This window comes from Coregonus lavaretus (assembly GCF_964263955.1).
Source record: "Coregonus lavaretus genome assembly, chromosome: 18".
NCBI lineage: Eukaryota > Metazoa > Chordata > Actinopteri > Salmoniformes > Salmonidae > Coregonus > Coregonus lavaretus.
The window spans coordinates 44,054,129-44,067,960 of NC_140005.1; the positions used below are offsets into that span (position 1 = coordinate 44,054,129).

At 41.6% G+C, this 13,832-nt stretch overlaps 1 protein-coding gene across 1 annotated transcript in view; it reads right to left on the reverse strand.

Moving 5' to 3' along the window:
* Positions 1 to 13,832, reverse strand: part of wdhd1 (WD repeat and HMG-box DNA binding protein 1) — a 47,481-nt gene that overhangs the window by 25,625 nt on the left and 8,024 nt on the right. The window contains exons 7-11 of the mRNA XM_084181691.1: positions 13,164 to 13,259; positions 12,823 to 12,915; positions 7,162 to 7,268; positions 1,119 to 1,275; positions 383 to 566 (exon numbers count right to left, since the gene is read on the reverse strand). Of these exons, the coding sequence (XP_084037817.1) occupies positions 383 to 566; positions 1,119 to 1,275; positions 7,162 to 7,268; positions 12,823 to 12,915; positions 13,164 to 13,259 (637 nt within the window). The remainder of the gene's footprint in view (positions 1 to 382; positions 567 to 1,118; positions 1,276 to 7,161; positions 7,269 to 12,822; positions 12,916 to 13,163; positions 13,260 to 13,832) is intronic.

A 13,832-nucleotide genomic window follows, 5' to 3' on the forward strand; every position in this document is an offset into this window, starting at 1 on the left:
GCTATGATACTTTGATCAGCTATGTGAAATCAAATTCCTACGTTCTGTAGACAATTACTTTTTTCTATTCATTCCAAGACCCATGATGAAATGACAGGTACGGCTAGAGAAACTAGTACCAGGAGACAAGCCGTCATTGTCTATTTTTCCTGGGAACATTATCATACTATGTAACACTGTACATCAATCAATATTTCGACAACTTGGATAACTTTCCCTATCTGGGGATGGTTTGTTTTGAAGAGTTCCAAGTTCACACGTCCGTTGTTGTCTCAAAACTACTTCACCGTAATGCGTTGTGGCGTCGCATAATGAACTATCAGTGCAGACAGTCGTACTATTCGACGTAAAAAAAACAAAACAATGCACATCGCTTTCTCACCTAGTGAGTTCTCGTCGTCGAGGAAGGCACTCCTGTTCCGTGCTCGCCCCGTGGCAGGCATGAGGTCGTCGTCATCGTCCTCAGGGTTATTGGCGGGTGAACGGGCGCCCTCGCTGACACCCTCGTCCATGGGTCCGTTGTCGTCATCGTCGTCGAAAAGGTTGTCGTAGCTGGCTGGAGCCTGCTAGAGTAGAATAAAGATCACTCCCAAAGTCAGCATGTCATTGGGAAAGACAACCTGTTCTCAATAACACTAACCTGGTTCAATCCTGGTTTTAAAATAACATAGAACTGTGGAATAGACCTCAAGATCTCTTTAAAATAGAGGTGAACGAAACAAAGAAACATGGCAAATACTAATATCATCAACATTGACATAGCTCTGTAGACTAAGCAGATCGAGCACAACATGAAATGGTCCAAGAAGACCATGTTTGGGGTCAATTCTGCTAAATGTGGTCCTCTGTAGCTCAGCTGGTAGAGCACGGCGCTTGTAACGCCAAGGTAGTGGGTTCGATCCCCGGGACCACCCATACACAAAAAAAATTATGCACGCATGACTGTAAGTCGCTTTGGATAAAAGCGTCTGCTAAATGGCATATTATTATTATTATATATATTATATAAATAAAACACACAGTATTAAGTGTACCGATCCCAATATTGGTTAGAAGTTAGTTAGCAGGGGCACATTTGGGTGGGATAAAGAAGCCTCCATGTAAGACCAGAGACTCACCTTGGTGCTCTTTGCAGCGGTAGTGGAGGAAGACATTGAAGAAGAGGAGAGCCCATCCAGCACGCCCAGACAGCCCTCTGTGTCGGTGTAGGCTATTTGACCGCCCGAAGGATGCCAAGCCAGTCCACACACGGTGTAGCCCTTCTCATGCTTCTGCCTGCCAAATGGACAAAAAATCAATTTCAGTGGATTCAACTTTCAAATACTTGAGTATTGGATTGAGTTCTACCTGGAGATGGGGTGGGTTATTGGTACTAGGGATGTTAACGGTTAACAATTAAATACGAAAATACATTTGACCAGTCATGCCTATCGGTCTATAGGTCATTTGCATAATTTAGAGGAATTCAATTGGCGCTTGTGTATTTTCGTTAGTTGTCATGTATCTTATTTATCACATGCGCACAACATACAGAGCGCCTAGTTTGAGGAGCGGAATAGCCTATCACCGGTCAGAGCACGAGAGCACCTCCTCAAAAAGATGGTACTGGAGTGAAACATGTTATAAGCCCAGCCCCTTGTGCAACAACAGCTGCTTTATTACAGGAGATTGCATTTTCAATAATGTGCTATAGCCTTTAGACTGTAAGACGATAGGCCTGCTATTGTTGCATGTTTCCATTAAAAGTGGAACTGACAGCGTTCTAGCAACATCTTATTAAAATCTGTTCATATTTACCTTCAGGAAGATTATTTTTTTTTTACATTATCTGACAAGCGAGCACTTAGATATATGGTCATTTTCATGTTTTTATTATTTCATATAAAGTTTGAGAATGATGTATAGTAAGGCATGTGAAAATTCTATAACAATATAAAGCAGGAAAACGGCTGTGCATTTGGACAATTAATAGACAGTAAATAAAACCAAATAAAACCATTATCTTGTCCAGGACCGGAGTCTATGCAGACCGGTGCGCCATAGCCAATCAGTGCTACAGTAGGCCTATTTGAAAATAACCCATTTGCCACACAGGCCTGCCATCATTCACTTTGAACTGGACTGTGTGTTTACAGGCAGTAGTAACAGCGCGACTTTAGATCAATAGAACGCGTTCGCCAAAAACCAAAATACACCTGAATGGATTTCTGCAAATACCACAGTAGTCCTCTTACATTTGGGAACTTCACAGTCCTATTGATCAAACAACCATGAAAAGGTAGGCTCTCTCTCCCTCAGTTGTCTATGCATAGTAAAAACAAAAATATAAAACAACTAATGCTAGCCAGAGTGAGATTAGCTAAAATCTAACGAGTGAACATTAGATAAACCCTCTAAAACTTTTTCAGCTAGTTTGCCGGCAAAATTGCACTGATAAACGATGGGGAATAGTAGCCTGCTCTTCCTTCTGCAGGAAGGAAGAGCCTTCTGGAACTTGCTTGCCTGCCCGCCCATTTGATCGATGCCAAATACATTTGATTGACAACTAAGAGATATGCTAACTGTGGATAACAGTCGTTCAAGTTCAGCATAGCTAGATAGCTAGCTAGCAAAGCGATTCACATTTCTTGCTAGCTAACCAAATGACAACTGCATCTCTAGCTGTGGCCACCGAAAAATGATATGAGGGGAAAAAGTCAGTCACTCACCCACTCCTCCAATGACATCCTCCTAGCAGATAACTATCGAGCTAGCTAACATTAGGCTCTGTGTTTCTAGCTTTCTAAATAAATAGCTAATAACATAAATAGATATGCTAGCCCATGGGTGTCAAACAATCAGCGCACAGGCCATATAGAAAAAGCACAAAGAATGCAACTACAACCTAAACTGGCAATTGTTTTATTAGAAAAAAATATGACCCTTTATAATCCCAATTTATAGTCCCAGTTTGGACAAACCTACTCATTCCAGGATCTTTCTTTATTAATACTATTTTGTACATTGTAGAATAATAGTGAAGACATCAAAACATTGAAATAACACATATGGAATCATGTAGTAACCCAAAAAAGTGTTAAAAGTTAATTTGTGGAATTTCTTTCCTTCTTGATGCATTTGAGCCAATCAGTTGTGTTGTGACAAGGTAGGGGTGATATCCAGAAGATAGCCCTATTTGGTAAAATACCAAGTCCATATTATGGCAAGAACAGCTCAAATAAGCAAAGAGAAACGACAGTCCATCATTACTTGAAGGTCAATCAATACGTACAATTTCAAGAACTTTCAGTAGCAAAAACCATCAAGCACTATGATGAAACGGGCTCTCCTGACCGCCACAGGAAAGGAAGACACAGAGTTACCTCTGCTGTAGAGGATAAGTTCATTAGAGTAACTGCACCTCTTATCGCAGACCAAATAAATGCTTCACAGAGTTCAAGTAACTGACACATCTCAACATCAACTGTTCAGATGGGACTGTGTGAATCAGGCCTTCATGGTCGAATTGCTGCAAAGAAACCACTACTAAAGGACAACAATAAGAAGAAGAGACTTGCTTGGGCCAAGAAACACGAGTAATGGACATTAGACCGGTGGAAATCTGTGCTTTGATCTGATGAGTCCAAATTTGAGATTTTTGGTTCCAACCGCCGTGTCTTTGTGAGACGCAGAGTAGGTGAACGGATGATCTCCACGTGTGGTTCCCATCGTAAAGCATGGAGGAGGTGGTGTGATGGTGCTTTGCTGCTGACACTGTCAGTGATATATTTAGAATTCAAGGCAGACTTTACCACAGCATTCTGCAGCAAAATGTCATCCCAAATGGTTTGGGCTTAGTGGGACTATCATTTGTTTTTCACAATTATTCTACAATGCACTTAAAAGAAACTTTCAAAGTTCTTGACATTTTCCGGATTGACTGACCTTCATGTCTTAAAGTAATGATGGACTGTCTTTTCTCTTTGCTTATTTGAGCTGTTCTTGCCATAATATAGACTTGGTCTTTTACCAAATAGGGCTATCTTCCGTATACCACCCCTACCTTGTCACATCACAACTGATTGGCTCAAACGCATTAAGGAAAGGAATTCCACAAATTCACTTTTAACAAGGCACACCTGTTAATTGAAATGCATTCCAGGTGACTACCCCATGAAGCTGGTTGAGAGAATGCCAAGAGTGTGCAAAGCTGTCATCAAGGCAAAGGGTTGTTACTTTGAAGAATCTCAAATAAACTATATTTTGATTTTTTGAACACTTTTTTGGTTACTACATGATTCCATATGTGTTATTTCATAGTTTTGTCTTCACTATTAATTCTACAATGTAGAAAATAGTAAAAATAAAGAAACTCTTCAATGAGTAGGGGTGTCCAAACTTTTGACTGGTACTGTATGTACAAAGGATGCTGTATATAGCATTTTAACATATTAAAACAAAAGGAGATAAATAATATTTGTCCAGTCTTTGCTGCTATGCTTGCAGATGTGCATAATATGCTCTGACCCTAATATATATATATTTTTTAAATAACTCCAAATAACAAAAACGTAGCTATAGGTTGTTGTAACATTTAAACTCAAAACATATTTTTCATTTATTTGCACTGCATGGATCACCGGTTCGGTTGAATGCAGCATTGCTGTATGGTGCACTCAAAATCAGTGGAGGCTGCGGAGGGGAGGCCAGTTCATAAATGTCTGGAATGAATTGTAATGATGGAATGGAGTGAATGGAATGGTATCATCTAAAATGACGTTGGAGGCAGTTTATGGTAGAGAAATTAACATTAAATTATCTGGCAACAGCTCTGGTGGACATTCCTGCAGTCAGCATGCCAATTGCTGGCTCCCTCAAAACTTGAGACATCTGTGGCATGGTGTTGTGTGACAAAACTGCACATTTTAGAGTGGCCTTTTATTGTCCCCGGTACAAGGTGCACCTGTGTAATGATGTTTAATCAGCTTCTCGATATGCCACACCTGTCATGTGGATGGATTATCTTGGCAAAAGGGAAAAACTCACTAACAGGGATGTAAACAAATGTGGGCACAACATTTGAGAGAAAAACCTTTTTGTGCATATGGAAAATTTCAGGGATCTTTTATTTCAGCCCATGAAACATGGGACCAACACTTTACATAGTGTTTATACACTGCTCAAAAAAATAAAGGGAACACTTAAACAACACATCCTAGATCTGAATGAATTAAATAATCTTATTAAATACTTTTTTCTTTACATAGTTGAATGTGCTGACAACAAAATCACACAAAAATTATCATCAATGGAAATCAAATGTATCAACCCATGGAGGTCTGGATTTGGAGTCACCCTCAAAATTAAAGTGGAAAACCACACTACAGGCTGATCCAACTTTGATGTAATGTCCTTAAAACAAGTCAAAATGAGGCTCAGTAGTGTGTGTGGCCTCCACGTGCCTGTATGACCTCCCTACAATGCCTGGGCATGCTCCTGATGTGGTGGCGGATGGTCTCCTGAGGGATCTCCTCCCAGACCTGGACTAAAGCATCCGCCAACTCCTGGACAGTCTGTGGTGCAACGTGGCGTTGGTGGATGGAGCGAGACATGATGTCCCAGATGTGCTCAATTGGATTCAGGTCTGGGGAACGGGCGGGCCAGTCCATAGCATCAATGCCTTCCTCTTGCAGGAACTGCTGACACACTCCAGCCACATGAGGTCTAGCATTGTCTTGCATTAGGAGGAACCCAGGGCCAACCGCACCAGCATATGGTCTCACAAGGGGTCTGAGGATCTCATCTCGGTACCTAATGGCAGTCAGGCTACCTCTGGCGAGCACATGGAGGGCTGTGCGGCCCCCCAAAGAAATGCCACCCCACACCATGACTGACCCACCGCCAAACCGGTCATGCTGGAGGATGTTGCAGGCAGCAGAACGTTCTCCACAGCGTCTCCAGACTCTGTCACATCTGTCACGTGCTCAGTGTGAACCTGCTTTCATCTGTGAAAAGCATCTGTGAAGAGCCAGTGGCGAATTTGCCAATCTTGGTATTCTCTGAAAAAATGTCAAACGTCCTGCACGGTGTTGGGCTGTAAGCACAACCCCCACCTGTGGACGTCGGGCCCTCATACCACCCTCATGGAGTCTGTTTCTGACCATTTGAGCAGACACATGCACATTTGTGGCCTGCTGGAGGTCATTTTGCAGGGCTCTGGCAGTGCTCTGCCTGCTCCTCCTTGCACAAAGGCGGAGGTAGCGGTCCTGCTGCTGGGTTGTTGCCCTCCTACGGCCTCCTCCACGTCTCCTGATGTACTGGCCTGTCTCCTGGTAGCGCCTCCATGCTCTGGACACTATGCTGACAGACACAGCAAACCTTCTTGCCACAGCTCGCATTGATGTGCCATCCTGGATGAGCTGCACTACCTGAGCAACTTGTGTGGGTTGTAGAATCCATCTCATGCTACCACTAGAGTGAAAGCACCGCCAGCATTCAAAAGTGACCAAAACATCAGCCAGGAAACATAGGAACTGAGAAGTGGTCTGTGGTCACCACCTGCAGAACCACTTCTTTATTGGGGGTGTCTTGCTAATTGCCTATAATTTCCATCTGTTGTCTATTCCATTTGCACAACAGCATGTGACATTTATTGTCAATCAGTGTTGCTTCCTAAGTGGACAGTTTGATTTCACAGAAGTGTGATTGACTTGGAGTTACATTGTGTTGTTTAAGTGTTCCCTTTATTTTTTTGAGCAGTGTATTTTTGTTCAGTATAAGTAAAAACGCTGTCAGTTCCGCTTTAAAACTCTTAATGAAAAATGTCCTTTCCTTGTATGCATGCATACTAGGCTATTTTCTGTTGGTCACGTCATTTTACTCGTTGTAAATTTTTTTACAATTTGTCGACCGGGTAAAGAGGATCGGTTAGTCGGCAGAAAAATTAACCAACATTTGCATTCCTAATTGGGACTATTCCATTGCTTCCATTGTGTCAGTCAAACCCAATCAAGTATTTGAAAAAATACACTATTGAATTTATATTGAACACAGGTCTGCACAGTTCCACTCAAATACTTCAACCAAAGCAAGGAGAACACAGTCAGTCGAATTGAAATATTAAATTAAATCGATTGAGCAAATATTGCTTTCTATCAGTTTCAGTGTGATTCTGTCTCATACCTTTCCACACACAGCTTGCTCTCCACGTCCCAGACCGTCAGCAAACCCCCGATGCTCCCGGCAGCCAAGAACTTCCCACAGGGCGACCAGGCCACTATGTTTATTGCCTGGTGGAAGGAGCGGGGGATGGAGAAAGATGGAGAGAGGAGGTGGCGGTGAGAAAATGACTCATTAAAAGATGGAAAACCACCCTTTTACATGGGAGCAACAGGCCATTTTCCATATCGTTACCAATGTACATCGAGTGAAGTATGGGTGAGGTGGTTTATAGGGCGTGCAATACTTTTCTAATGAAATAACACCTCAGTTTCCAATAACTGCTGTAAAATCAAGTTACAGTTCAATTAGTGCTATGGATAAACAAACCTTTAATATTCGTCATGCCAAACTTACATGAAGTAAAAATTCTATGGTTCAGATTCAGGTTATGGTGTTCCTGTAAGTTTGTGGAGTGTAGGGCTGACCCCAATTAGTCGACTGGGGGTCAGCACATGTAGAAAATAGTACAAATAAAGAAAAACCCTTGAATGAGTAGCTGTGTCCAATTTTTTGACTGGTACTGTGTATATATATATATATATATATATATATATATATATATATATATATATATATATATATATATATATATATATATATATATATATATATATACACACACACAGAGTATATATTTGCGCCCATCTCAGTGAACTAGTCCATTGCGGAGGATTAGACTAAAATAATATTTATGCTTGATTCGTAAATGTGGTACAGTGAGGGAAAAAAGTATTTGATCCCCTGCTGATTTTGTACGTTTGCCCACTGACAAAGAAATGATCTGTCTATCATTTTAATGGTAGGTTTATTTGAACAGTGAGAGACAGAATAACAACAAAGAAATCCAGAAAAACGCATGTCAAAAATGTTATAAATTGATTTGCATTTTAAATTAGGGAAATAAGTATTTGACCCTCTCTCAATCAGAAAGATTTCTGACTCCCAGGTGTCTTTAATACAGGTAATGAGCAGAGATTAGGAGCACACTCTTAAAGGGAGTGCTCCTAATCTCAGCTTGTTACCTGTATAAAAGACACCTGTCCACAGAACCAATCAATCAATCAGATTCCAAACTCTCCACCATGGCCAAGACCAAAGAGCTCTCCAAGGATGTCAGGGACAATATTGTAGACCTACACAAGGCTCGAATGGGCTACAAGACCATTGCCAAGCAGCTTGGTGAGAAGGTGACAACAGTTGGTGCGATTATTCGCAAATGGAAGAAACACAAAAGAACTGTCAATCTCCCTTGGCCTGGGGCTCCATGCAAGATCTCACCTCGTGGAGTTGCAATGATCATGAGAACGGTGAGGAATCAGCCCAGAACTACACGGGAGGATCTTGTCAATGATCTCAAGGCAGCTGGGACTATAGTCACCAAGAAAACAATTGGTAACACACTACGCCGTGAAGGACTGAAATCCTGCAGCGCCCGCAAGGTCCCCCTGCTCAAGAAAGCACATATACAGGCCCGTCTGAAGTTTGCCAATGAACATCTGAATGATTCAGAGGAGAACTGGGTGAAAGCGTTGTGGTCAGATGAGACCAAAATCGAGCTCTTTGGCATCTACTCAACTCGTGTTTGGAGGAGGAGGAATGCTGCCTATGACCCCAAGAACACCATCCCTACCGTCAAACATGGACGTGGAAACATTATGCTTTGGGGGTGTTTTTCTGCTAAGGGGACAGGACAACTTCACCGCATCAAAGGGACGATGGACGGGGCTATGTACCGTCAAATCTTGGGTGAGAACCTCCTTCCCTCAGCCAGGGCATTGAAAATGGGTCGTGGATGGGTATTCCAGCATGACAATGACCCAAAACACACGGCCAAGGCAACAAAGGAGTGGCTCAAGAAGCAGCACATTAAGGTCCTGGAGTGGCCTAGCCAGTCTCCAGACCTTATTCCCATAGAAAATCTGTGGAGGGAGCTGAAGGTTCGAGTTGCCAAACGTCAGCCTCGAAACCTTAATGACTTGGAGAAGATCTGCAAAGAGGAGTGGGACAAGATCCCTCTTGAGATGTGTGCAAACCTGGTGGCCAACTACAAGAAACATCTGACCTCTGTGATTGCCAACAAGGGTTTTGCCACCAAGTACTAAGTCATGTTTTGCAGAGGGGTCAAATACTTATTTCCCTCATTAAAATGTAAATCAATTCATAACATTTTTGACATGCATTTTTCTGGATTTTTTTGTTGTTATTCTGTCTCTCACTGTTCAAATAAACCTACCATTCAAATTATAGACAGATCATGTCTTTGTCAGTGGGCAAACGTACAAAATCAGCAGGGGATCAAATACTTTTTTTACAATGTAGGAGGCTCCATATGGAGGGTATTGCGCAATTGCAAGAAGTACAAATGCCCTGACTTCTGCTGAGGCTATATCACCATAAATACTGCATGGCCAATGCAGATGTCGGATTGACCATGCGCCCAGATGCACAATGCACTTCTCTCTCCAGAATGCACTCTCACGCCAATTTGTGCACATTCATTGTTTCATAACTTAATTGTGAATTGTTTGCATTTGGTTGTGAGTGTATATCAATTCCCCCATGACATATCTCACCAGTAATACATTTACCGTTAATTCCTATAATTTCTACGATCTAATATATGTTTGTTACTTTAGTTACTGTAATTTATTTTAATGTATTCAATATTATTATTCCAGTCTTCCCGTTCTCATTGTCGGAGTGGACACATTGTCTGCAGAGTGTACAACCTGCTACACAAGTTTTGGTTTATTTCATTCCATTTTCGAGTTTTGTCATTGTCTTTTGTTTGGAGCACTCCTGGCAATGTTGAGTAAGGACGAGCACGCATAGAAGTAGGCCTATAGGCTACCTGGCCTGTGCTCAAATGTAGGCAAATAAATGTGCCCATTTGTGGATCTGATAGTATTTCTGACTGGCTTAACACACCACCACTAATGACCTGTGGAGCTTCTCAAAGTAATGTTTTCTTCACCTCAAACAGCAAGCAAACAAAGTATTTTTACATCCACTGAGAATTACAATAGTTCCTCAATGTATTTGAAAAATCTTTCCAGCTCTCTCCCTTTTGATAACCACTATGCGTGAAAGGAAAAAAAGTAATGCTCTGATCCAATGGAAACGTCATAAAATACACCTACCTGATTACTTCTTATCAGTGCTCGACTTGGACTGAAATAGGTTCCGGTACTCATTTTGGGTGCTGGTACTGTTTATATTTAGGTGCAGGAGCTCCACAATAATTTTGAGCTAATATTCTATAAGAGGAACAGAAGCTCAAGCAGTAAATAATTTGAGGTGCTGGTACTCATCTCCGGTGAGCTCCTGCCCAAGTCAAGCACTGCTTCTTATCCCTTATGCAAATAGCCTACAGCTGTGTCTGTCCCGAGCTCACTGGCGCAGGAAACTGAGTGCCCAGAATATTTTATACAATGTTGAAGAGGCGACTCCGGGATGCTGACCTTCTAGGCAGAGTTGCAAAGAAAAAGCATTCTCTCACACTGCCCATCTTAATCTTTTATTTTTATTGGCCAGTCTGAGATATGGCTTTTTCTTTGCAACTCTGCCTAGAAGGTCAGCATCCCGGAGTCGCCTCTTCACTGTTGACGTTGAGACTGGTGTTTTGCAGGTACTATTTAATGAAGCTGCCAGTTGAGGACCTGTGAGGCGTCTGTTTCTCAAACTAGACACTAATGTATTTGTCCTCTTGCTCAGTTGTACACCGGGGCCTCCCACTCCTCTTTCTATTCTGGTTAGAGCCAGTTTAGCTGTTTTGTGAAGGGAGTAGTACACAGCGTTGTACGAGATCTTCAGTTTCTTGGCAATTTCTCGCATGGAATAGCCTTCATTTCTCAGAACAAGAATAGACTGACGGGTTTCAGACGAAAGCTATTTGTTTCTGGCCATTTTGAGCCTCTAATCGAACACACAATTGCTGATGCTCCAGATACTCAACCCGTCTCAAGAAGGCCAGTTTTATTTTCTTTAATCAGCACAACAGTTTTCAGCTGTGCTAACATAATTGCAAAAGGGTTTTCTAATGATCAATTAGCCTTTTAAAATGATAAACTTGGATTAGCAAACACAACATGCCATTGGAACACAGGACTGATGGTTGCTGATAAATGGGCCTCTGTACGCCTATATAGATATTCCATAAAAAATCAGCCATTTCCAGCTACAATAGCCATTTACAACATTAACAATGTCTATACTGTATTTCTGATCAATTTGATGTTATTTTAAAAAGGGACAAAAAAATTTATTTTCTTTCGAAAACACAAGGACATTTCTAAATGACCCCAAACTTTTGAACGGTAGTGTAGGGTGTGTCTACATATGGAAAAATACACTGTAAAAAATGTAGACCAATCGATTGGTGGAAAGAACAGACAACTTTCGGGCGACCAAGATATATTTTAGTCGGGGACAGCCCAAGTGGTGGGAACAATTTATGAATTGAGAATTGATCTTGTAGCTACATTGGAAGCAAATGCGATATATAGGCTGTGCGATATATAGAATTAACTCGAATTAATGTTTTTGCGTGATATTCCAAACGCCTATATCGCAAGAAATCAGGCTTATTTTTTTCATTTGTTTATATAAGTGCTTATGTCAGCTTGTTCTCATGTTGTCTTTTTGGTCTTGTCTCCTTCGCTCCTTCTGTACGGTGTGCACTGCCATTGTGCACCTTTCCTTTACACACACGCCAAGCCCCTCCCCCTGCCACTCACACCAATAAAGATGAGAGATCACTTCTTCCTCTCTGGCAAGCGGTTTCAACTCGCTATTTGCATTTGACGTTTGGTCCAACAGAATCGTATGGACACCGAAACACATTGAGACATTATTTTACTGTAATAGAAGAGAAGTTAAAATGGAAGTAAGCATACGCCGATTAAAACACCTGGTTCTTACGATTTATTAAGACATGTTAACACCCTAATCGTTGTTCCAGCTGTGTATTTGGTCTGCACATGTGCTAGCACCAGCTGAGCGAACCTCCCTCTTTAGCCAGAGTGAAGTGAGTTAGGAACAATATATGCCTCTTAGAAGTAGGTTTTACATACAAACTTTATATGCCCAAACTCAAATATGCTTCCCAAAAATAACAAGGTCGCTGTCGTAGAACATTTATTTTGATTGGTGATTTTCTGCATTTATCAAAGTGCCATCAGGTAGCATGATTTCAGATGTGTCCAAGTCATTAGGAATATTGGGGAAATCGTTCTTCTTACAAAGCATGTAAAGGTTTATATCAAACTAATATATTAATCTATTCTATCCCCAAAAACCGCATTATTGTGTGCATGTAACTGTACTCATTGACAGATTATTGCAAAAAAACATAAGAATTTCACAAGCCCTGAATTCATTAGACTATTGCTGGCCGTTTGAAATGAAGTTTATTTTACCTTTAAATTGTACAACAAAGTCTATTTAGAGAGCAAAAATGTTTTTCCAAATCTAGATGTATATCACGAATCGCCTAAATAAATAACAAATCTGGATATTATTTTTTAGCCCATATCGCCCAGGCCTACAGTGGAGCCATGCATGGTGGTGTTTAATAGGCATGAAACATGCCCCCCAGGTGTCCACTTTACCCATTGACCTCACCTGTGTGCCAAGGTCATCAGAGAGTGTGCTCACGTGGGCCCAGGAGTCTCTCTGGTACAGCTGCACCGTTGTCTCCACGGGAACGGCCAGGAGCTAGACACACACACACATACACACACTATGGAAACCACCGGGCACTCTGACATAATGGCATAAGTGTCACTAAGTGGATCAGGATCTGTCTTGAAAAATATATCCTATCTCGATGAGACTAACCTGAATAAATAATAATGGTGCGTGTAGAAGAGGTACTGTTCAGGTGAAAACTATAAGTCGCCTTAAAGGAAAGTGTCAATTAATTTCAGGCTATAACCTAGAAGTAGAGGTAAGTGAGTTAGTACCTTAGCGGCCCTGGGCTGCCAGGCCAGTCGGCACAGGGACTTGGCATTGATGACATCATTGGACTTCTGCAGCAGCGGCCAGCTGGTCACCTGAGTCTGAATGAATCCAAAGCAGAGTTTCTCAGATCACTCTAATGCAATAACAGGGCCATGTTCATTAGGCAAGAAAACTGACTGAAACTGGAGAGGGACTACCTGGACTTGACCAATGAGAAAGACACATTTTCATTTAACATTGCAAAACGCTTTGAAGTGTTTTTCTTGTGTACCCGAATGAACGTGACCCAGATACAATTCTTAAATGTATTTTCAAATGGCAGTTGATAGAGCAAGAGCAGATACAGTAAGTACGGGGTTTTCTCTAGATCAAAAAGGGGGCTTAGGTGGTGGGCATCAGGGGGCGTGCCAATGGATGCGGTCGGCCCGTCTGCGCGGCTGTATTGTAGAGAATTTTAGAGGCCCCCATCTTGGCGGTTTAGAGACATTTTTGAATATTTAAGCCAATTTCCATGTAGCTGAGAGAAATTGTTTCAGTTTTTTTGCCATGGAACTGAAAGAAAATGCTGCAGTTCTAAAGCTAATTTCCTGCAATTCTATGTATTTTGCCATGGCTACTGCAGTGTTATTTTGCTCAAAACGTAACAAAGTCAATACTGCTAAATTCATTGT